Here is a 23053-nt window from a genome sequence, read left to right on the forward strand (position 1 = left end):
GAATCTATAATGACTTTTTAAAAACTATATAATGGTCATTTTGCAGGAGCTAACACAGTGAACACAAACTAGGCATAAATTAGGAAGGCTTCAGGTTTCATAAGGAAATCGAAGGTTTGTGAATGTGAATCTTTCATAAGGCCAATATAATACCTAAACTTATTGAAGCATCAAGATGAATGACCCAGATTACTGCAAGTGATTGGAGAGAGAGTTTACAACTATATCCTATGCAAAGAACATGCTTATGTTGATCTCTCCTTTTGGGTGAAAATAGATTTTGAAAGGGGGATTTTTTCAGTGGAGTTGCCTTTCTTGCCACACAATCTACAAAAGAAAAAAGGACCTTCTAATTTTAATGCCCTGGTGGCTGAATTTAAAAGAATGAAAATATCTTTTCTTATATAACCTGTAGTGTACAGTCTTGGTCCTTCTTTCATATCTAACAGTCCCATATTCTCCTGGCAGTTTCCATATTTCCCTGGCAATTTTTCGTTAATGTCTTTGTTTTTCTTTCAAGCAATCTTTTTATGTTGATAAGCATATACTTAGGTGGGACTCCAGAATGTCAGGGATATTAGGCTTTTAATTTGTGGAAAAGAGCAACCCTTGTTTTCATTCAGATATAATCTGCCTCCTTAGAGGATAAAAAAAATATCATTGCTGAGTTGTTTAGCTAAGAGCTTTGTAATTCTTAGATGTGGCAACATTTGAATACTCTCTGGGTGAAGAGGGACAAAAGTATAGTTTCAGATTGTTTTCTGTAATGGAACTGTTTTCTCTGTCAGAGTAAACTGGTATCTTGGGTGCCCCTTGCTAACATTTTAATATCCCTTTTCCTCTACAGAGAGCCAGCAATTTAGAGAATAGTACTTATGATCTATACACCATCCCCAAAGATGCTGATTCTCAGAATCCTGATGGTAGGCATGCTCTTTGTTTACCTAACCCTGCTTCCAGCTCTGCTTACCCACATCATCATTCCTCTTCAAGGTTTTCACATCCCATCCCCAGGCTGTGGTCACATCACTCATGTCTGTTGGCAGGTGCTGCTGACAGTTACATCAGAGGCGACCATGGTGTGAAATATTCATGTTCCCCCTCCATTTTATTACCCCAGCTAGATATATATATTTTATAATTTGGTTATTAGAAACTCTCCATTTTCCCTTTCAGCGCAGCATGTTATCCTAGTTTATTGTCAGCTGATATGACTTTCACCCTGGTAGTTTCATTTATTTAAAAATGTGGTTCCAATCTTGCAATGTCTCATCCTGGGACTAGGGATTTATACTCTTCTATCCACATCCAGATCCGATTTGCTTCCTTTTGCACGTCAAAAAGATGAGGCTGCTAACAGCCCAGGGCCCCACCTGGGATCCCAGGATCCAGCTGAGACCCCTGCCTACCTCTTTCATCACCACTATCCCTTGTTGACATTCTTACTATTAGAACTTGCTGACAAAACAGTCTCAGAATGGATTTGACTCTCACTTCTCCTTTCAATGCCCTTCCTCCAGGGGGTTTAGAGACATTAGCATATCAGAGATTTACTCTACAGGTCCCCACTTTTACTAGCAAACTTGGATCTCATCAACACATTCTCAAGTGATGTTTTGTTAGCTCTGTCCCTTTTGTGGGTACCTCAGGTCATTGTTGTTAATCCAGTTCACCCTCTATTAAATGTGTTCGTACTCACAGAAAGAGAAAGTCCCCCTTACAAATTAGCCAGTAAAGCCATTTCTGACTAAATATTGTGATTTGGTTCTTCCCAACCTACCCCCTTGTTTTTTTCCCCCAAAATCTATTTATAATTATTAGAGTTTAAAATATCTTTGTTTTATTATCACTTTTCTGCTCTCCATCCTTTGAGGGGGATAATAAATTATAAAGATTTGACTCTACGGTGGGAAACAGGAAAAAAAGATTAAAAAACTGGAATAGTTTTGTTGTTCCCTGACCCCTAAAACTGGGAATGTTAGTTATGATAATAATTAGATTTTTAAATTGTCTGCCACTCCAGGTACCAGAGAAGTATAAGACAAGGCTGGCCAGCATGTTTTGTCCAGTTTTCTGCTGGTATAATGGATAAAAGAGTATTTCAGTGCATCCTTTACAAGTTTCATAGAGGGTGAAGAGTGTCTATTGGAAAATTCTAATCAGCCACAAAACTGAGGAACATTTTGTAACTCTCTTTAGGGTTATAGGAATGGTTGTTTGACATTTACAGAGCAACAGCTTAGTGCTAAATACTGCCTAGCATAGAACTCGCCTGTCAAGATTTGGTTGGGAGTGCTCTGCCCCACCCCGCCCTACTAGGAGGTCTATATTTGCATGTTAAAAGCAGCTGAGCAGCTGCGACCTGGGGAGGGGGCTGTCTCTACTCCAGTTTGTTCAGATAGGAGGTCTTAGGACATTGACAGACTGCTTGCTGTGCCACAGCTTGGCCAGGGAGGCCTTGCTCGTTAGCTTGATGGAGTGTGCTGTCTCCCAAGATGGGCAGCCCTTCTGCCAATACGCAGTGTTGGCTGAAACGCAGCCACTTGGCCAAGAGAAAAGAAGCTTGGCAGGGGTGGGGGTTGGAGTTTGGAGGGGACTGGTAGGGAAAAGTCACTTGACAATAGCCTCAGGTTATGGCTGAATTAGTTAGGAAGCAGCTGAACTGGCAAAGCCAAGATGGCAGCCAGCAAGACTGGCAGCTCCATGGCACCTGACTCTGTCACCTGCTGGTGGCTCACCACATGCTCTCACTCTTTGATTTTGTTCTCCTCAGCCCCTGAAGGGAAGCGATCCTCAGGCCTGACAGCCGTTTGGGTTGCTCGAAATCGGTTTGCTGTCCTAGATCGGATGCATTCGGTGAGTTAAGACTAAGAGCAGAAACCAGTGTGGGTAGTGCAATGGCAGTGGCTTGTGTATTGCAAAATAAAGAGTACTGTTTTTTCCTTATTCTCCCCTGGCAGCTGTGGTCCTCATCTATTGACTCTACTTCTATACCTAGCCCTACACTAACCCTCCTGGGAAAAAGGTTTTAAAGTTTTATTGATCTGAGTTGATAATACTGTGGCTTTGGGCTTAAGAACGAAGCTCTTGACCACTTGAACCAAGCCAAAATCAGAATCAAACTTGAAATGGGTGAACTGGACTATGAGTAGATCTCTCTCCTTGCCCTAACTCCACTGGTACTTCAAATGTAATAGGTTCAGTACAAGATAAGCAAAATTCTCAAGAAAACATTTAACAAAAATTTAAGCCCTCTAAATTCTCTCTCTAGTTGACTGAGAATCTCAGACTTTAGTTAGACTTCAGAATTTTTTTTTTTTTTTAATGGTAATAAGACCCTTGGAGAGGATTTTGGAATGATCTGTCTACCTGATGTGTGATTAACTTGAACAGAGGAGAATTATACTTAGTTTATTGGAGCTAAGGAATAATTGCTAAAGGATGTTATCAACTGTCATCATCTTATATACTCACTTTTTCTCTTGACATTTCAATATTCCTTTCAGCTTCTGATCAAGAATCTGAAGAATGAGATCACCAAAAAGGTACAGGTTCCCAACTGTGATGAGATCTTCTATGCTGGCACAGGCAACCTTCTACTTCGAGATGCAGATTCCATCACACTCTTTGATGTACAGCAGAAACGGTAACATATAGGTGCCTGTAAAAGGACAAGCATACAGTGGGGGAAAGTGGACATCTTTAGTGGGAGCTTTTTTCCCCACAAGGAAGTTTGCCACATGGCTTGGCCACTTCTTATGCCATAACTCCCAAGACTCTTTCTGGCTACTTTTCCTTGTCCATGATCATTCTGTATTCTGCTCATATATATACTCTAGCATTATAGCAAGGGGCTTCTTTATTATATCTTCTTTGTTTTTATAGTACTTACCTGAACAAAGAATGCTCTTGGGCCTTAGAATGAGAGGGACACCAAGATGAATGTCACAGTTCCTGTGGTCCAGTGGTGAAAATATATAAATATCCCTAATAATATGAGAAAATGAAAGGCAAGAACTTGAAGAGGGGGGAAGTACAATGTGAGCCAATTTTTAAGTCACTGAGCTACTATACAGAAATGTTTATTTGACATTACCTTGGGGTTTACGTTTGAGGATGAAAGAACATGGTTCTTGGGCTGGGCTTATAGCTCAGTGGTGGAGAACTTGCCTGTCACATGTGAGGCACTGGGTTTGAGCCTCAGCACCACATAAAAGTAAACAAAGATATTGTGTTCATCTATAACTAAAAAAAAAATTTTTTTTTTTTTTTTTTTTTTTTTTAATAAAAGGACATTGGCCTTAACCCTAGACCCCGGGATTCAGATCCATTCATGTTTGCCCTTCTTTCTCTCATCTCAGGACTCTGGCATCTGTGAAGATTTCCAAGGTGAAATATGTTATCTGGTCAGCAGATATGTCTCATGTAGCACTACTGGCCAAACATGGTAAGTTTTCATAGATCCACCCTGATTTAGAGCCCACTCCCTCCCTCCCCCCATCCCTGCCAGTCTGCTACACTCACTTTGTCCAACAGAGCACTCATGCCCTTTGCCTCTTACAGCCATTGTGATCTGTAACCGAAAACTGGATGCTCTATGTAACATTCATGAGAATATTCGTGTCAAGAGTGGGGCCTGGGATGAGAGTGGGGTGTTTATCTATACCACAAGCAACCACATCAAATATGCTGTCACCACGGGGTAAGTTAATTATCTGGAATACAAAGCAGGAGAAGATAGCTTCTTAAAAATCACAGTCCTATCTCAAGATGTAGCTGAAGTCCTTTATGAGCTTCATTGATGGAAAAGCCTTGTCTGGCATATATGCACTAGAGACATCAGAACATTCTTTTTTCCAGCTCTTCTAAAATCATGATGCCAAAAAATCATGACACATACCTGTAATCCCAACTCTGTTGGGAAGCTGAGGCAGAAGGATCAAGAGTTCATGGCCAGCTTGGGCAACTTAATGAGATCCTGTATCAAACAAAACAAAACAAAACAAAAAAGTACAAATAAAATTGTGAAATATAGCTCAAATGTAGAAAGTGTCATAACTTTTAAATATATAGAATAGCAAATAATTTTTTTAGTGAACATCTGTGTAACTGCCACCCAAGTCAAGAAAGAGGACAGTTTTGGCACCCCAGAAGGCCTTTGCCATATGGTCCTTAGAAATCACAACCCTCTTTGTTTCTACCCCAAAGTAACATTATTCTGATTTTTATGGTTATTTCTTCGTTTTCTTTATAAAATTACCAGCCATTGTATGTGTTAATGTGATTTAGTTTTGCCTGATTTTGTACTTTATGTAAATGAAATCATTCTGAATATATTATTTTGTATTTTGCTCAAAAGTTTCTTTATAAAATTCTTTCATGCTGTAGCTCTAATTTATTTCATTATTATATAATATTTCATCATATGATTATACCATGTGTGAGTTCTATTCTTGAGGGAGTGTTTGAGTGAAGTCTAGTTTTTGGTGATTACAAACAATTTCATTTAAACATCCTTTTTCATGTTTTCTGGTACACACATACATCCTTTTCTCTAGAGTGTATACCAGAGTAGAACTGATGCACCATAGAGTATACATACCTTCACATTTACCAGGTAACTGCCTTCCAAAATGATTGTTTGAAAGTTTACGTGTCCAGCAGTATTATATAAGTTTCCTTGCATGTCATCTTGACTAACATTTGGCTTTAAAACACTTTTATTTTTGTGCTTGTGGTGAATGTGTAAGGGTATCTCTTTTTTCCTTGATTTTGTTTTTCTCTTTTTGAGAATGAGCACATTTTCATCTGGCCATCTATTAGGATTTCCTCTTCTATGAATTCTGTTCAAGATGTTTTTTTCCTTCCTCAGTTAGGCAACTGCTGTACCACTGAGCTACATTCCTGTTCCTTTTTTAACTTAATTTAGAAACAGGTTCTTGCCAAGGCCAGCTGCAATTTGTAATCCTCCCTCAGCCTCTCCAGTACCTGGGATTATAGGCAAGTTCCACTGTACCTGACTTTTCTCTATTCTTTCATTGAGTTATCTATTCTTTCCCAGTTACCTAATCTTTCCCATTTTATTTTGTGGTTAATTTGTGTGAATTCTTAATATATTTGGATATCAATCCTTTGTCAGCGCTGTGTTACACATATTAAAATTTCCTGCTCTATAGCATGTTTTCTGATTCTATTTTTGTTGCCTTTTAATAAAGCAACAGAAATTCTTAATTTCAATGTAAATTTATGAATTTTATTCTTTATGGATAGTTGGGCTTTAGTATCTTTATAAATAGTTGAACTTTGTATCCAATGTATTTAAAAAAAATTATTGACCTCTAAAATTGTGAAGGCATTCTTCTATATTTTCTTACAAAAACTTTATAGTTTTGCCCTTTATATCTATAATCTACCTGAAGTTGATTTTTGTACATATGTGAGGTATAGGATGGTCAGCTGTGCATTTTTCCATAAGGACACACAGTTGCCCAGCATATTTATTAAAAGTCCACCCTTTTCCCATTGTTCTACAGTTTCACCTTTGTCATATGTAAGTCACATTTTCAAAAATGCAAGGATTTTTTCTGTTACCTGTCTCTGCTCTGATTCTACATTTTCTTATATTGTAGCTTTATAATAAATCTCACATCTAATAAAACAGGTCCTCTAATCTTTCCTTTTTTTTTTTCCAATGTGAAATCAACTGAAGTTTGGATTGCACTGAATATGTCAATATGAGGTTAACTGTCATCTGCACAATATTGATTTTCTGATCTGTAAACATGGTATAGTAGCTTCTCATTTATTTAGGTCATTTGAAGTGTCTTTCAATTAAGTTTCATGGTTTTTTTTCTATAGATAGTTTGTAATTATTTGGTTAGATTTATATCAGTTTTATTTGGGGGATCTTGTTACACTCTATAATTCTAATAATTTATTTGTATTTTCTTTATGAATACTTATAGCATCTGTGGGCAGTGACAGTTTTGTTTCTTCTTTCAAATGCTTTTACATTGATATATCTTTCTAAGGGTGAACTTTTGGGGTTTTTTGTTTGTTTATTTTTGGGTGGTAATGAGAATTGAACTCAGGGCCTTGCACATGCTAAGCAAGCACTCTGCCAACTGAGTTGCATCATCAGCCCTCTAAGGGTGAACTTTTAGTGTACAAGCATTGTGCAAGCTTTGCTATAAATTTTTATGATACTAATATCCTAAGATATTTTTTGTTTTTGCTATGTCTGTGAGCTAAGAGTTTTTATCTTAAATGAATTTTGAATTTTATTAGACATCTTTACATGTATTGAGTTTAAGATCCTCAGAACTGAGCCAGGCATGGTGGTGCACGCCTGTAATTCCAGTGATTTTGGAGACTGAAACAGGAGATTAATAAACCTCAACAACTTTTACTTTGTAAAAAATAAAAAGGAGTTGGGGATATAGCTCAGTGGCAAAGCACCCCTAGATTCAATCCCCAGTACCAAACAAAAACAAAACAAAAACAAAAACAAAAAAAACCCCAGGAATTTAAAGTTTAACTGTTAAGTCTAGTTCATGTCCATTACTCAGCTCCTGGATTGATACCTTGTAAAGAAACATCATACCATCTGTCCCATCATTCAAAAGAATAAATTAATTTTAATTACTTGCTCCTATACTGTTGCTTAAGTGGCATTTAATAGAAAGGTTAATAAGAAGATGAAAGGATGTGCCTGCTGGGTGTGGTGTTGCACACCTGTAATCCCAGTGGTTCAGGAGGCTGAAGCAGGAGGATCACAAGTTCAAAGCCAGCCTCAGCAACTTAGTGAGACCCTATCTCTAAATAAAAATATACAAAGAGCTGGGGATTTATCTTAGAGGTTAAGCTTCCCTGGGTTCAATCCCTGGCACCCCCTGTACACGCCTGCGTGCGCGCACACACACACACACACACACACACACACACACATACACAAAGGATGTGCCCTTGGTTGGTTCATTTTTTCACAGATTTCCCCCCTCACTCACTCAAAGTTGTGACCTCTACCCACTATTCTTAGGGACCACGGGATCATCCGAACTCTGGATTTACCCATCTATGTCACACGAGTAAAGGGCAATAATGTATATTGCCTGGACAGAGAGTGTCGTCCTCGAGTACTCACCATCGATCCCACTGAATTCAAATTCAAGCTGGCCCTGATCAACAGAAAATATGATGAGGTATGGAGTGAGGAAGCATACTAGAGGTATTAAGAGGGACAACATTGCTTTTTTGTTGTAAGTAACCTCTACTTTCTGCCCTACTCAACTCCAAATATCTAGGTATTACACATGGTGAGGAACGCCAAACTAGTTGGCCAGTCTATTATTGCTTATCTTCAGAAGAAGGGCTATCCTGAAGTGGCACTGCATTTTGTCAAGGATGAGAAAACTCGCTTTAGTTTGGCATTAGAGTGTGGAAACATTGAGGTAAGAGGAATGTGGTCATCAGCCCCAGATCATATTTAGAGAAGGTGAAAGGGTTAGGGTGGCATGAGGGGGCATTATTCTCAACTTGCTTCTGAAACTAGAATAATAGAATTTTTTAGTTATTAGATTGAACATCATCCTGTTGCCATTTGTTTGTTTCTACTTTTCTCTGTTTCTGCTTCTGCTACACCATTATTTTTATTCTTAGTCTGAATTCACTGACTTCTAGGATAAAAAGCAAGATAACCTGAATTTCAAAAATCTCTTGATAGTTGATCTTGTTTAGAATGGAGTACTTATTGGTTGTTGAGGTACAGAGGGTACAGGTATTATTTGCAAAGGAGAAAAGAGCATAGGAGACTAGTTTTTCCAGTTCTTTACTCCTTCTTTTATTGTTTTTTTTTTTTTTTTTTTTTTTCTGCCTTTCCTGAAGTCTCTGTGACTCTTCAAACCTGGCAGAGAGAAAATAAGATAGCTAAGCAAGAACTGACCCTGTAGAATCAGAAACTGCTAAGTTAAGTTGCTGAGGCTTGCTTTGAACTCAAAATCCTCCTGCCTCAACCTCCCAAGCAACTGGGATTACAGGTGTGAGCCACCACACCTGATGTAAAAGCAGATTTCTGGGGATGAGAATGATGTACTGTGATTTCTTCTATTTGTGAATCCAAAGATCCTATTTGTAGATAGGATTCTCAATTTAAAATAAAAAATACAGTGAAAGCTAGGAGTAATTGAAAATATAGAAAGTTCCCTGGGCAATTATTTAGGCAAATACTTTGATTGCAGAGTCCCTTGTTTTGAGTCATAGCATCTTCCACAGTATTCTGTTAATACTGATCTTGGGTATTCTTTAGATTGCTCTGGAAGCAGCCAAAGCATTGGATGACAAGAACTGCTGGGAAAAGCTGGGAGAAGTGGCCCTGTTACAAGGGAACCACCAGATTGTGGAAATGTGCTATCAGCGCACCAAAAACTTTGATAAACTTTCCTTCCTGTACCTTATCACTGGCAACCTGGAGAAACTTCGCAAGATGATGAAGATTGGTGAGGGCCCAAAAACTAAAGATGGGAAGAGGGGGGTACAGTGGAAGACAAATAGGCAAGAGAGAGAAAATCTAAGTTGGTGTCTCTTACTGACTTTGTGCAGCTGAAATCCGGAAGGACATGAGTGGCCATTATCAGAATGCCCTATACCTGGGTGACGTGTCAGAGCGAGTGCGAATCCTAAAGAACTGTGGGCAGAGTAAGTATCTACCCAAAACTCACTGGTTTCTTTGGGGCCTTAGGAAGTGTTTTCTATTCAAGTTGAATTAGTCATCTATAGGGGTGAGGAATTGCCCTCTATTATACTTTTTTTTTTTTGTTTGTTTTTGCAGTACTAGGGATTGAACTCAGGACCTTGTGCTTGCAAGGCAAGCACTCTACCAGCTGAGCTATCTCCCCACCCCTATTATTCTTTTTTTCAATAGAAACATGTTTATACCTTGCTCAAGATTTTTTTTTTCTATTCCCATTTTTTCAAAATGTGTCATCTTTATTCAATTTACAAGTTACACACAGAAATGCATACTAATGCACACATAGTTTTTCTCTTTTACATACATAGGATCACACTATTACAGTATTTTGTAACTTGCTTTTCTCTTTCAACAAGGTTTCATTTTTTTATATTAAATACTCTTACACAATATAATTTTAATGATTCCATAGTAAATCACTATGTAGTGGTATTATAATAATATTTGGCCAGTCACCTATTGGTCTACTTGGGTTTCCAATTTATTATTATATAAATATGCTGCACTAAATATTATAGTGGCCGACTCATGGGCAACTATAATTCTTTTTTTATTCTTCTGAAGATTCAAGGTATTTTATTAACAGCTACTACAAACAGTAAAATAGCTCAATTAGATTACCAAGTACAAAAATTAGCATACAAAAATCAGTAGTTTACATATATTCAAACAATCTTTTGGAAGATTTAATGGAAGAAAAGATTTCATATATAACAGTAACAAAAAAATATTAACATGTTTGTCAATAAAAATGTGAAACCTATTAAAGGTCAAAAAAAAAGTCTTTCTACAAATAGAAGGACCATATTATTGTGTAAATCAACTAAACTTTAACTTTAGTAACTTTAACTTTTTGTAACTTTAACTAAATCTCAATGATAATTTAACAGTTTTAAGCTATGTCACCTGATGCTAAATTTAGTGAAAAAAATAAACATAGAAGTAGGACCAGCACTAAAACTTATTAAGGCATTTTTAAAAGCCTAAATAATTTAAGAGTATCATACTGGCCTATTAACAAAACAGAATGCCTAGAAGTAAGTACACTCGATACATATAGAAATTGAATGTATAAAGAGGACATCATCTCAAATCACTGGGAAAAAGTAGTAGTTAATAAATGTTATAGGGATAAGTAAATATCCCTGCCTTACCTCATATACCATGATAAATTCCATATGTACTAAAGATATTTTTTAAATAACACAACCATTAAATAATAATAAGAAAACTTGAAATTTTTTTCTTTACAAATCTGGAGTTAGCAAGAACTATCTAACCTTTCATGACTCAAAATCCCCAAGTCATAAATTATTTCACTGGTACTTTTTGTTATGTAAAAAATCAATTTTTTATGGAAAAAAAATCATAAACTTTTAAAAAAGACACCTAAGGGAGATATTTATAGCTCATATCACAAAGAGCTATTCTTTCTAACATATAAATTGACAAAATCATAATCCTTTCAAAACACAGAAAAAGGAAATAAAATGTGCTATTAATAAACAACAAGATAGTTAGCTTCACTCATTGAAAAAAGAGAAATGTTGGGCTTGGGGTTGTGGCTCAGTAGAGTGCTTGCCTAGCTTGTGAGGCACTGGGGTTCAATCCTCAGCACACATATAAATAAATGAATAAAATAAAGGTCTATCAGCATCTAAAAAATGTCCTTTAAAAAAAAAAAAGAAATGTAAATTAAAACTGCAGATAAAAGACCATTTTCTCTCACTTCATTGGCAAAAATCCTAAGTTAGCTAACATACTTATTGATAGGACTCTGTAGGGGAAAGCATTTTCTCATGCATTCTGACAGCAGTGTATTTAAGTTGCCCAGGATTATTGTGTTATGGTCTATTTGATTCCTGAAATTGAGAAGGATTTTTTTGCCTTACATGGATATGCCGTTTGGGGCATAAATATTTACAATTGTTATGTCTTCCTGATTTATGGTTCCCTTAAGCAGTATGAAATGTCCTTCTTTATCCCTTCTGACTAACTTTGGCTTGAAGTCCACTTTATCTGATATAAGAATGGAAACCCCCCGCTTTTTTATTGAGTCCATGTGTGTAGTATGTTTTTTCCCATCCTTTCAGCTTTAGTCTGGATGTCTTTTTCTATGAGATGAGTTTCTTGAAGGCAACATATTGTTGGGTCTTTCTTTTTAATCCAATCTGCCAGTCTGTGTCTTTTGATTGATGAATTTTAGGTCATTAACATTCAGGGTTATTATTGAGATATGATTTGTATTCCCAGTCATTTTGGCTTATTTTTGATTTTTAACTTGACTTGGTTTCTCCTTTGATTGGCTTTTCCTTTAGGATAGTTCCTCCCTTTGCTGACCTACTTTGTTGTTTTTCATTTCCTCTTCATGGAATATTTTGCTGAGAATGTTCTGTAGCCCAGGCTTTCTATTTGTAAATTCTTTTAACTTTCATTTATCATGGAAGGATTTTATTTCGTCTTCAAATCTGAAGGCTAGTTTTGTTGGGTATAGGACTCTTGGTTGGCAACCGTGTTTATTTCAGAGTTTGAAATAGGTTGTTCCAGGCCCTTCCAGCTTTTAGGGTCTGGGCTGAGAAATCTGCTAATATCCATATTGGTTTCCCCCTATGTGTAATCTGATGCTTTTCTCTCGCAGCCTTTAAAATTCTCTTTATTTTGGATGTTAGTCATTTTCAATGTAATGTGCATTGGTGTGGCTCTGTTATAATTTTGTGCATTCAGTGTTCTGTGAGCCTCTTGTAGTTGATTTTACATTTCATTCTTCAGGTTTGGGAAATTTTCTGGTATTTCATTGAATAGGTTGTTCATTCCTTTGGTTTATATATCTTTGCCTTCCTCAATTCCGGTAATTCTTAAATTTGGTCTTTTCATGATATCCATAGTTCTTGGAGGTTCTATTCATGCTTTCTTACCATATTCTCTGTTTGGTCAACTTTATTTTCAAGATTAAATATTTTTTCTTCATTGTCTAAGGTTCTGTCTTCCAAGTGATCTAGTCTGTTGGTTATGATTTCCATTGAGTTTTTAATTTGGTTTATTGTTTTCTTCATTTCAAGGATTTCTGTTTGTTTTTTCAGAATTTCTTTGTTGAAGTGATCTTTTGCTTTCTGCAGTTGCTCTTTTAACTGTTTATTGGAGTGATCTGCATTTGCTCTTATTTCATCCTTTGCTTTGTGAATCATTTTAATTAAGTATATTTATTCTGAACTCTTTTTCTGACATTTCTTCTACCATGCTGTTATTAGATTGTATTAACATAGCATCTTGGTTTGTTTGGAACATTTTCTTCCCTTGTTTTTTCATGTTGTTCATGTATCTTCCCCTCTAGCTAGGGGAAGATCAATATTAGCAGCATCCAGTACAAACAATATGCAGCCCTAAACCAAATAGCCCCTATGAAGATGTTAACAATGTTGTCATAATAAACAGAGAGGATGATTTCAATTATTATCTATGGTATAACAAATAGATTTGAAATGAGGTCTACAGTATCTCATAGTGGACAAAGAGGATGGGGAGGGATGTAGGATATAACTGTTAATGGGATAAGGAAAGAGTATATAGAAGTACTAGATCGTCAGAAGAATGAAAGTGGAATCAAGGCAGTCTGCAGGCTACTGGAAGATGATCAGTAGGTGGACCTCAGGTGGTGGGTGCTGGGTAGGTGAAAGGCAGGAGATAGGTAGGCAAGAAGCAGACAAATGGGCACATGGTGGATGATAGGTGGCAGTCAGTGAACGATCTTCACTCAAAAAGTAGTTGATATGCTGGCAGACTGCAGGTGGTCCAGGTGGACAACTGGGGTAAACAGCTGGGGATCCATGAGCAGCAAAGACTGCCTTACAGAGAAACAGATTTTCCTCTGCTTGAAACCCGAGTTACGAGTTTCTGAGCGACAAGGAGTGCAGCCTCCCTCTAGTCCGCCATCTTGAATCTCTCAGAAGATTTTCTTCAAAGCCAAATTGGAAGTGTGTCCAGCTGTCATCCTTAGAAAAATAGTCATGGAAAAGGGGTGGCTTTATTTATTTATTTATTTTTAATTTTTATTTCTTTGGTACTGGGAATTAAACCCATGGGCACTCAACCACTAAGACACATCCCCAAGCCTTTTTTATATTTTATTTAGAGACAAAGTCTCACTGAGTTGTTTAGAGCCTTGCAAAGTTGCTGAGGCTGGCTGCGAACTCAGGATCCTCCTGCTTCGGCCTCGTAAGCCACTGGGATTACAGGAGTGTGCCACCATACCCAATGAAAGGGATGGTTTTAAAAGTACCAGAACAGACACCCTAGCAAATGCAATTGGTTGAATGTCATTAGAATTTCTTTGTTTCCAGTCTGGAGGTTTCACTTGTTATTTATTCATACATACCTCTTAGGGATTTTTTGTTGTTGTCGAGAACTCACTATGTATGTTTGAGATATTTAGGGAAGGAAAAAGGTGAAAAATGTGGTTTGATCAAGATACTAGCTAGTGGATGAATAAGTAATGGTCAGATTCAGGGTTTTGTTTATTGTGTTTTTGTTTTGTTTTGGGGGGGTTTTTTGGTGTGTTTTGTTTTCTGTTTTGGGGTACCAGGAATTGAACCCAGGGGCACTTAACCACTGAGCCACGTTCCCCGGCCCTTTTTATTTTTCATTTGGAGGCAAGGTCTTACTAAGTTGCTTAGGGTCTTGCTAAGTTCCAGAGACTGACCTTGAACACATAATCTTCCTGCCTTAGCCTTCCCAGTCACAGGGATTACAGGCCTGCACCACCATGCTCAGCTTAGGATCTATTTTGAAATACAGCCAATATGAATTAAGTGCTATATATAGGGTATGATAGGAACCAAAGTTGTCATAAACATTAATAATATATCTTAAAGATGACTATATTCATTACCAGTTAATTGCTGTGTGATAGATTTATCTTAAACTTAGTACAGATTGAACATTCCTAATCCAAAAATCCAAAATGTTTCAAAATCCAAAACATCTTGAGCACCAACATTATGGTCAAAAATTTTTGGATTTTAGTGCAGCCACTCTGGAAAGCAGTGTGGAGATTCCTTAGAAAACTTGGAATGGACCTACCATTTGACCCAGCTATCCCACTCCTCGGCCTATACCCAAAGGACTTAAAATCAGCATACTACAGAGATACAGCCACATCAATGTTCATAGCTGCTCAATTCACAATAGCCAGACTATGGAACCAACCTAGATGCCCTTTAATTGATGAATGGATAAAGAAACTGTGATATATATATACACACACACACACACACACACAATGGAATATTACTCAGCTCTAAAGAATAATAAAATTATGGCATTTGCAGGCAAATGGATGAAATTGGAGAATATCATGTTAAGTGAGATAAGCCAATCTCAAAAATCCAAAAGACGAATGATCTCACTGATAAGCGGATGGGGGTTGAGAGGGGGGCAGGAATGGAAGAAGGAGGGACTGTATAGAGGGAAAAGAGAGGTGGGAGGGGTGGGGGGGAGGAAAAAAATAACAGAATGAATCAAACATCATTACTCTATGTAAATGTATGAATATGCAAATGGTATGCTGTTACTCCATGTACAAACAGAAACAACATGTATCCCATTTGTTTACAATAAAAATAAATTTAAAAAAAAAAAGAAATGATAAATGTCAGGGGAGATGAATACGTTTAACCTGATTCAAAAATTACACAGTGTATGCATGTATTAAAATATCACAAGGCACCTCATTACTATGTGTAATTTTTATTTTTCTATCAGTTAAAAAATAAAATTTTTTAATACAAAAAAAATTTTTTTTGGATTTTTGAAACACTTTATGTTTCAGATTTCTGGATTATGGATACTCAACCAGTAAGATCTGTGCAATATTCCAAAATCTAAAATATTGAAATTTGAAACACTTCTGGTCTCAAGCATTTCAGACAAGGGATACTTAATTTGTACTTTAAAACAACAAACATTACTTCGCTGTTCAGGGAATGGCTTAACTCTGGCTCTCATTGACTATCTTAAGGTTATAATCAAGGTGTTGGTCAGGGCTGTAAATATAAATATATCAAGGGTCAATTGGATTCTCAGTTGATTGCAATCGAGATTGAATTCTCAATTGAATTCAATTCTCAATTGGATTCTCCTAATTCCACTTTTAATCAGATGTTGGCATTCTTCAGGTCCTTTCTCTCTGTTGTTTGGAAGGCATCATTTTCTTGCCATATTGGCTTCTTATGGGGCAGTTGGTTTCTCAGAGTAAGTAAGCAAGAGGGCCCTCAAGATAGAAACCACAGCCAGGCACAGGGGCACAGGCCTTAATCCCAGTGACTCAGAAATCTGAGGAAGGATGGTCACAAGTTCAAAGCCTGGGCAACTTAGTGAGACCGTGTTTCAAAATAAAAAGGGGCTGGGGTCATAACTCAGTGGTAGAGCACCCCTGGATTCAATCCCTAGTACAAAAAAACAACCTAAACTAATTTGGAAGTGATAGCCCATCACTTCTGCCATATTCTCGTCCATTAGTAGCTAAGTAGTAAGTCCAGCCGTGAGTTAAGTGGGAGAGGATATTATACACACACTTGAATACCAGGAGATAGGAATCACTGGGAGGTCATGTCATTCTGCCTACCACTACAACATTTACTTGGAAATGTGCCTAGAACACAAAATCTGTTTTTTCTACAGAATCATTGGCCTATCTCACAGCTGCTACTCATGGCTTAGATGAAGAAGCTGAGAGCCTGAAAGAGACATTTGACCCAGAGAAAGAGACAGTGAGTCTTTATTTTCATGAGTGTCTCTAATTACAAGATTAACTCAGATCTAGAGACAATTTAAAACTATAAATTTTATCTTTCCACCTGGTTGCAGAGAAACTGAGATATAAATGACCTCAAAGGAGGCTCCATAACCTTCTCTACAAGATTCCTAAGAGCTGTTCTTGTGTTTGACTTCTTTTCTTTTTCTGCTTTTCAGATCCCAGACATTGACCCTAATGCCAAGCTGCTCCAGCCACCTGCACCTATCATGCCATTGGATACGAACTGGCCTTTATTGACTGTGTCAAAAGGATTCTTTGAAGGCTCCATTGCCAGCAAGGGTCAGTACCCGTTTCTCCCATGGCACTTTTGTTGTTTTGTAAAGAACTGTCCTATAGAGTACCATTAGCATTTAGTTTCATCTGTCCTTTGTTGTGTGTATGAAGCCTCATGGAGCACTGAAATGCCAGTCAGAGCTATGGTCTTAAAAACTGAAAAAAGACTTTTTTTTTTTTTTTTTTTTTTTTTTGCAGTAGAGGTGGGGGTGGGGAGGCTATGGGAATTAAACCCAGAGGCTGACATGTGCTAGGCAAGTGTTCAACCACTGAGCTGCACACCCAGCCCCCTGAACAAAGACTTTTTGAGATCAGTAAAAATTAAAAAGTTAGGAACTGAGAAGTGATAGGAGGGATGCCACTAATAACCTTTGTAAATATTTTGGTCTGTTCACTAGGTTTTACCATATATGTTGTCATATTGTCTGTTTATATTTTATCATTTATGATATGCAGTCTTGAGGTACAAATTCAGCTGCTTCTAATTATGTCCAGTGGGTATATGCTCATGTATACTACCACCCTCTACTTCTACCACTGCCAACCTTACCTACTATTTTCTTGGATACGTATATTAGTTCACTTCTAAATAAGATCCTAAACAGATTTTGTGCATTTTTTGCACAGCCCTGTTCTTTCTTCTTTCTCCTCCACCTATTCTATATCCTCATGTTTTGCATACACTGCACTGATAACTTAGCAAAGATATCAAGAAGACATTCCAAGAGTTGGCGGCCAAAGGGTGGTAAGCAGAGTCAGTTCATGGTAGCAGAAAGTCTGGTTATCTCTTTTGTCCCCTCCCTCTATGAAACCTATTGCAAGTTAGCATAACATACATACCACAAAAATAAATAGTATATAAAAATAATAAGTGAACAGAATTTAGGCAACTGGTTTTGAAACTTGACTACAACTTGACTACAGAGAAGACCATATTTCAGACTTCACTGGGCTCTAACCAGCTTCTTTCTATTCCTTCCCTTGGTAGGGAAGGGAGGAGCACTGGCAGCTGACATTGACATTGACACTGTTGGTACAGAGGGCTGGGGAGAGGATGCTGAACTGCAGCTGGATGAAGGTAAGAGTGCTGCTCTAGGACTGTTTGGGGAGATGTGCTCATTGCATTGGGACTAGTTGTGGGGCACTTCTTTAGGCTTCCAAACCGTGGAGCCCACTAGGATCCCAGCATGTTGCTTTCTTTTAAGATTGAACCAATACTCAAATCTGTTTTGATCTGGATTTTCCTTACAGATGGGTTTGTGGAAGCTACAGAAGGTTTGGGGGATGATGCTCTTGGCAAGGGACAGGAAGAAGGAGGTGGCTGGGATGTAGAAGAAGATCTTGAGCTCCCCCCTGAGCTGGTATGTGGAATTCTCACCCTTGGAAAGCTCTGCATTTCTCCCTATGACAACCAGTTGTCTTACTACATTCCCTACACACACCTGTCCTGAGGTCTCCAAAAGGAAGGGTCTAGATGGTCCTCCTAACCTGATGCTTATCTACCATTTGAAAGAAGGAAGAATGAGAAAGTATGAGTTAGTGACCTTACCACTTTAATTTCCTACCTCTAATTTGATACTTATCTCCCATTCAGAAGAAAAAATAATTATCAGGTTTGTGCCAGCAGCAGCTTATGAAAAAGGCAGCAAGTTTTCAAAATCTAAATTGGGACTTTGATATGTCATTTCATTGCTGATGAAGTGGCTCTTATTATGGGGATCTTCTCCCACTCCCTCTCCCCAGTACAGGTGGGAAACAAGGTAAATGGTTGTGTTTTAGATTCACATAACAAAATGCTTGAATGGCTTAAAAATGACTTATATTTTGTTTTTCCTTTAGGATGTACCCCCTGGGGCAAGTGGTGGGGCTGAAGATGGGTTCTTTGTGCCCCCAACCAAGGGAACAAGCCCAACTCAAGTAAGCAGGAAAGCACAGCCCCATGGGATGAGTGTTTCAGAATTGGCTAATACTGGATTAGTGTGGGAAAAGTATTGCATACTTTTTTGTTTGTTTGGTACCCAGGATTGAACCCAGGAGCACTTACCCACTGAGCCACATCTCCAGCCCTTTTTCCATTTTATTTAGAGGCAGGGCCTCACTAAGTTGCTGAGGCTAGCTTTGAACTCACAGTCCTCTTGCTGGGATTATAGGTGTGTGCTACTGCACCTGACTGGATACTTTTCTTTAAGAGATCTAGAGGAGGATAATTTGTAAAGAAAAAAGGCAAAATTTCACTTGGATTGGTTTTTCTGTTTCTTGTTAGATCTGGTGCAATAACTCTCAGCTTCCAGTTGATCACATCCTAGCAGGCTCTTTTGAAACAGCCATGCGGGTAAGTCTTCTTACAGTCACTTTGGCCTTTTCTCTTGCATGTACCTAGCCCAGGGGCTCAGGCAGAAGGTTGACTCATTGTTTTAGCCAAATGGAAATGATCTGACCTACAAAGACAGAGGTCTATATTTATCATGAATGCTCTTGGTCTTGCTTAAGGAACTTGCCTCATAAGACTTTCCTCTTAGCTACTTTCCACCTGGCATAGTAACCTTACAGGTGGATTCTTCCAGCCATTTCCACTCATTTATACCTTGTTTTCTGGCTCACATTAGTGAGGTCAGCATCCTTTCCTGAACAGGTGTATGTTTTGAACTCTAAGCCATGTTTTATAATAGTAATAATAACTGCAACAACCACTAACATCCATTCACTGTTCAATGTGTGCAAAGCACTATGCTAAATACATGATAGTATTATTAAACAAGTCGGTCTTTATAATTAAGTGTATTTTACTGATGAGAAAACAAGTATAGAAAAGTTAAATACCTTAATTTATGGTTCTTTCCCTCTGTGTTCCAGCTCCTTCACGACCAGGTAGGAGTAATTCAGTTTGGCCCCTATAAGCAACTATTCCTACAGACATATGCCCGAGGCCGTACCACCTATCAGGCTCTGCCCTGCCTGCCCTCCATGTATGGCTACCCTAATCGCAATTGGTAAGGCTTCTTGCTCCTTGCTTCTATCTGTTCCAAGCTGGGGTAGATATTTCAGATAGTAGCCTCAGATGACAGAGTCAGAATTGTCCCAGAGCTAGGGTTTTGTGTTGGAAAAGATCTTTGGCTTGTTACTCTGTGGAGTTAGATTTACACCTGCTGCCATCCTGTTCCCTAGCTACTTTCACAGTAGGGTAGCTGTGGTTATGTTTGCCAGAAAAAGAAGTTGAATCCTAGTTGGCTGCTGACTCTCCTGTTTTTTTCCCTTTCCAGGAAGGATGCTGGGCTGAAGAATGGTGTACCGGCTGTGGGCCTGAAGCTTAATGACCTCATCCAACGGTTGCAGCTGTGCTACCAGCTCACCACGGTTGGCAAATTTGAGGAGGCTGTGGAAAAATTCCGTTCCATCCTACTCAGCGTCCCACTTCTTGTTGTGGACAATAAACAAGAGATTGCAGAGGTAGGAGGGGTCTAACCACTTATCTCAGACTTAAGCACTGCCATATTCTTGCTTTTGTACCATGACCTTCCTCTGCAACTTTGCCAGGCCCAGCAGCTCATCACCATTTGCCGTGAATACATCGTGGGTTTGTCCATGGAGATAGAAAGGAAGAAGCTGCCCAAAGAAACTCTAGACCAGCAGAAACGCATCTGTGAGGTGAGATCTGTGGAACTGTGTTCTGCAGAGGAATCCTCCCTTTACCCTCCCTTAGACTAAATTCTTTGGTTCCAAATGCAGCTCTGGCTCTGGGAAGAAAGAATAATTGGAGTCCATTTTTGTGGGACTAGTCCATATTTATCCACCCTACTTTCTAATCTCATCAATCCTCCATTTCTGGTAGAGAAAAGGCCTCTTTGTTTTATAGCCAGTTCTACTGGCTTGCTTTGTTTTTTTATGCCTGCATATCACTTTATATATGACCTACCCCAACTGTAGCCATCTTTCCTCTTTCTGTCCACCAGATGGCAGCCTATTTCACCCACTCAAACCTGCAACCTGTGCATATGATCCTAGTGCTTCGTACAGCCCTCAACCTCTTCTTCAAGCTCAAGAACTTCAAAACCGCTGCCACTTTTGCTCGACGTCTGCTAGAACTTGGGCCCAAACCTGAGGTGGCTCAACAGGTAGATGGAAATTCCTTCAGTAACCATAGGGGGACCAGATCTGCTCTTATATAGAGAAGATCAAAGGCCCTTGCCTCTGAAATAAAATATGTAACAACATTCATTTTAAAAGAGCCAGAAGGTCAGGTGCACTGGCACATGCTGTAGTCCCAGCAATTCAGGAGGCTGAGACAGAAGGATCGCAAGTTCAAAACCAGCTTCAGCAGCTTAGTAAAGCCCTAAGCTGTGAGACACTGTCTCAAAAGAGAAAATAAAAAGAGCTGGGGATGTGACTCGGTGGTTAAGCACCCCTGAGTTTAATCCCTGGTACCAAAAGAAGTTGAGGGTCAATAGAATTCATCCTTTATTTATTATTACAGACACAGGTGCTTTTTTTGTTGTTCCTGGAAACTGAAGTAATAATTTATTCAGACCTGGCACTGGTTTGAGAGTGACCTTTAACTTATAATAGCTGTACTGCCCGTCAACCCCAGTCTTTTACTTAAGCTCCAGATATCCCATCTCAGCCACTCATACTTCACATACACATTATTTGTACCCTCTGAAAAGAATTCTTCTTGGGCAATGGAAGCCCTGACTTGTTTTAACCCTTTCTAGGCTTTAACCTTGATAATTCTTAGATTTGGTGGAAGATTCTGGGTCTAGATCCATGGGGCCACTTTGAGAAGTGAAGAGGAAATCTTGATCGAACAGGATTGATGATTGTTAACTCTTTACATACATCCTGTACAAAGGATGGGACCTGTATTCATGTAGTACAGTTGTACAAAATCGTGATGATGAGATCATTTGACTTATTGCATTTGACTTTCTGTGTTCTTAAATAAAATACTCCTTCTGAACTCTCCTAGACCCGTAAAATCTTGTCCGCCTGTGAGAAGAACCCCACAGATGCCTACCAACTTAATTATGACATGCACAACCCCTTTGACATTTGTGCTGCATCTTACCGGCCCATTTACCGTGGAAAGCCAGTGGAGAAGTGTCCGCTTAGTGGGGCCTGCTATTCCCCTGAGTTCAAGGGTCAAATCTGCAGGGTCACTACAGTAAGTACTATCCTCAACTATGCATCTAGGATATTGAGGGAAGGGGAAAGAGAAAGAAATATGGTGGTTCTTTTCCCTACTTGTAGTTGCCTCAGCTCCTTGAGGCAGTGATACTAGAGAAAATTAGTTTCACCCCACTGCTCATCTCTCAGGAACAAACACCCTTCCACTATGTTCATTGTGGGATATAAGGAATTAAAGTACTAGGTTCTCAACCTCACAAATCTCTAACTTGTCTTCTGTTTCCTCATCTACAGGTGACAGAGATTGGCAAAGATGTGATTGGTATAAGGATCAGTCCTCTTCAGTTTCGCTAAGGCCCCATTTGTGTCGGGGGCAGGGGAGTCAATAACATTCTTCTTTCAAAGAATTAGTCTCTAAAGTCTCTGTACCCTTTTCCTACAGCTACCCTTCCGATTATTGGTATCTCCTTAAAACTAAGTGTTCCTTTTCTCTTCTTCTGTGGCAAATCAGAATATCAAAACTTGACTTCATTGTTCATGAGGCCCTCTCCTTTCCTCAAGGTGACCACAGTTGGTCACAGTTGGCCTTGCCTTTCCAACTTATATCTTTCAAGGAAAATGGACATTTGTTTAGTAAATTCCTTCAATATTTATTCCTCCCTCCCCACCACCTTTGTTTCCTTTCTACTAAAAAGGAGCAGAATGTAGTGAATAAGATACCAGTTTTACTCAGCCACACCAAACTCTTAGATATCTCCCCTTTTTCCTTGGGCATTATATTACTAAGCATGCACCCTCTGTGTGCTCAGGAACCTAAGGTCTAAAAAGAAATCATTTGGTTTTCCAAAATGCACACCACTTTCCATTGATTTATCCTTTACAACCATTGTACTCGTTTTTTGTTTTCTTACACTGAATAAATTTCTACAGTAGCTTCTTGGATTGCCATTTATTTCTTGAACATTTTCGTGCTCCTGTTCATATCTTATAGCTGTCCCATCAAAGCAGATCTCTCTTTTTTCCCCGACGGTACTGGGGATTGAACTCAGAGAACTTGTGCCACTGAGCTACATTTCCATCCCTTTTTCTTTTCCATTTTG

At 38.6% G+C, this 23053-nt stretch overlaps 1 protein-coding gene across 2 annotated transcripts in view; it reads left to right on the plus strand.

Annotated features, from left to right (window-relative positions):
• Positions 1–22895, plus strand: part of Copa (COPI coat complex subunit alpha) — a 46763-nt gene extending 23868 nt beyond the window's left edge. The window contains exons 13-33 of one of the 2 annotated variants that reach the window (XM_047542448.1): positions 848–923; positions 2774–2856; positions 3507–3646; positions 4362–4447; positions 4537–4702; positions 8039–8201; positions 8304–8450; positions 9305–9494; positions 9598–9693; positions 16424–16512; positions 16715–16838; positions 17821–17910; positions 18084–18193; positions 18672–18749; positions 19096–19164; positions 19686–19822; positions 20093–20279; positions 20367–20477; positions 20783–20944; positions 21796–21990; positions 22248–22895. In XM_047542448.1, coding sequence (XP_047398404.1) covers positions 848–923; positions 2774–2856; positions 3507–3646; positions 4362–4447; positions 4537–4702; positions 8039–8201; positions 8304–8450; positions 9305–9494; positions 9598–9693; positions 16424–16512; positions 16715–16838; positions 17821–17910; positions 18084–18193; positions 18672–18749; positions 19096–19164; positions 19686–19822; positions 20093–20279; positions 20367–20477; positions 20783–20944; positions 21796–21990; positions 22248–22307 — 2559 coding nt within the window. In that variant the 3' untranslated portion in view covers positions 22308–22895. The remainder of the gene's footprint in view (positions 1–847; positions 924–2773; positions 2857–3506; positions 3647–4361; positions 4448–4536; positions 4703–8038; positions 8202–8303; positions 8451–9304; positions 9495–9597; positions 9694–16423; positions 16513–16714; positions 16839–17820; positions 17911–18083; positions 18194–18671; positions 18750–19095; positions 19165–19685; positions 19823–20092; positions 20280–20366; positions 20478–20782; positions 20945–21795; positions 21991–22247) is intronic. The other variant, XM_047542457.1, reaches the window with a different exon arrangement.
• The last annotated feature ends 158 nt before the right edge of the window (positions 22896–23053 follow it).

Source organism: Sciurus carolinensis, chromosome 1 (genome assembly GCF_902686445.1).
Source record: "Sciurus carolinensis chromosome 1, mSciCar1.2, whole genome shotgun sequence".
NCBI lineage: Eukaryota > Metazoa > Chordata > Mammalia > Rodentia > Sciuridae > Sciurus > Sciurus carolinensis.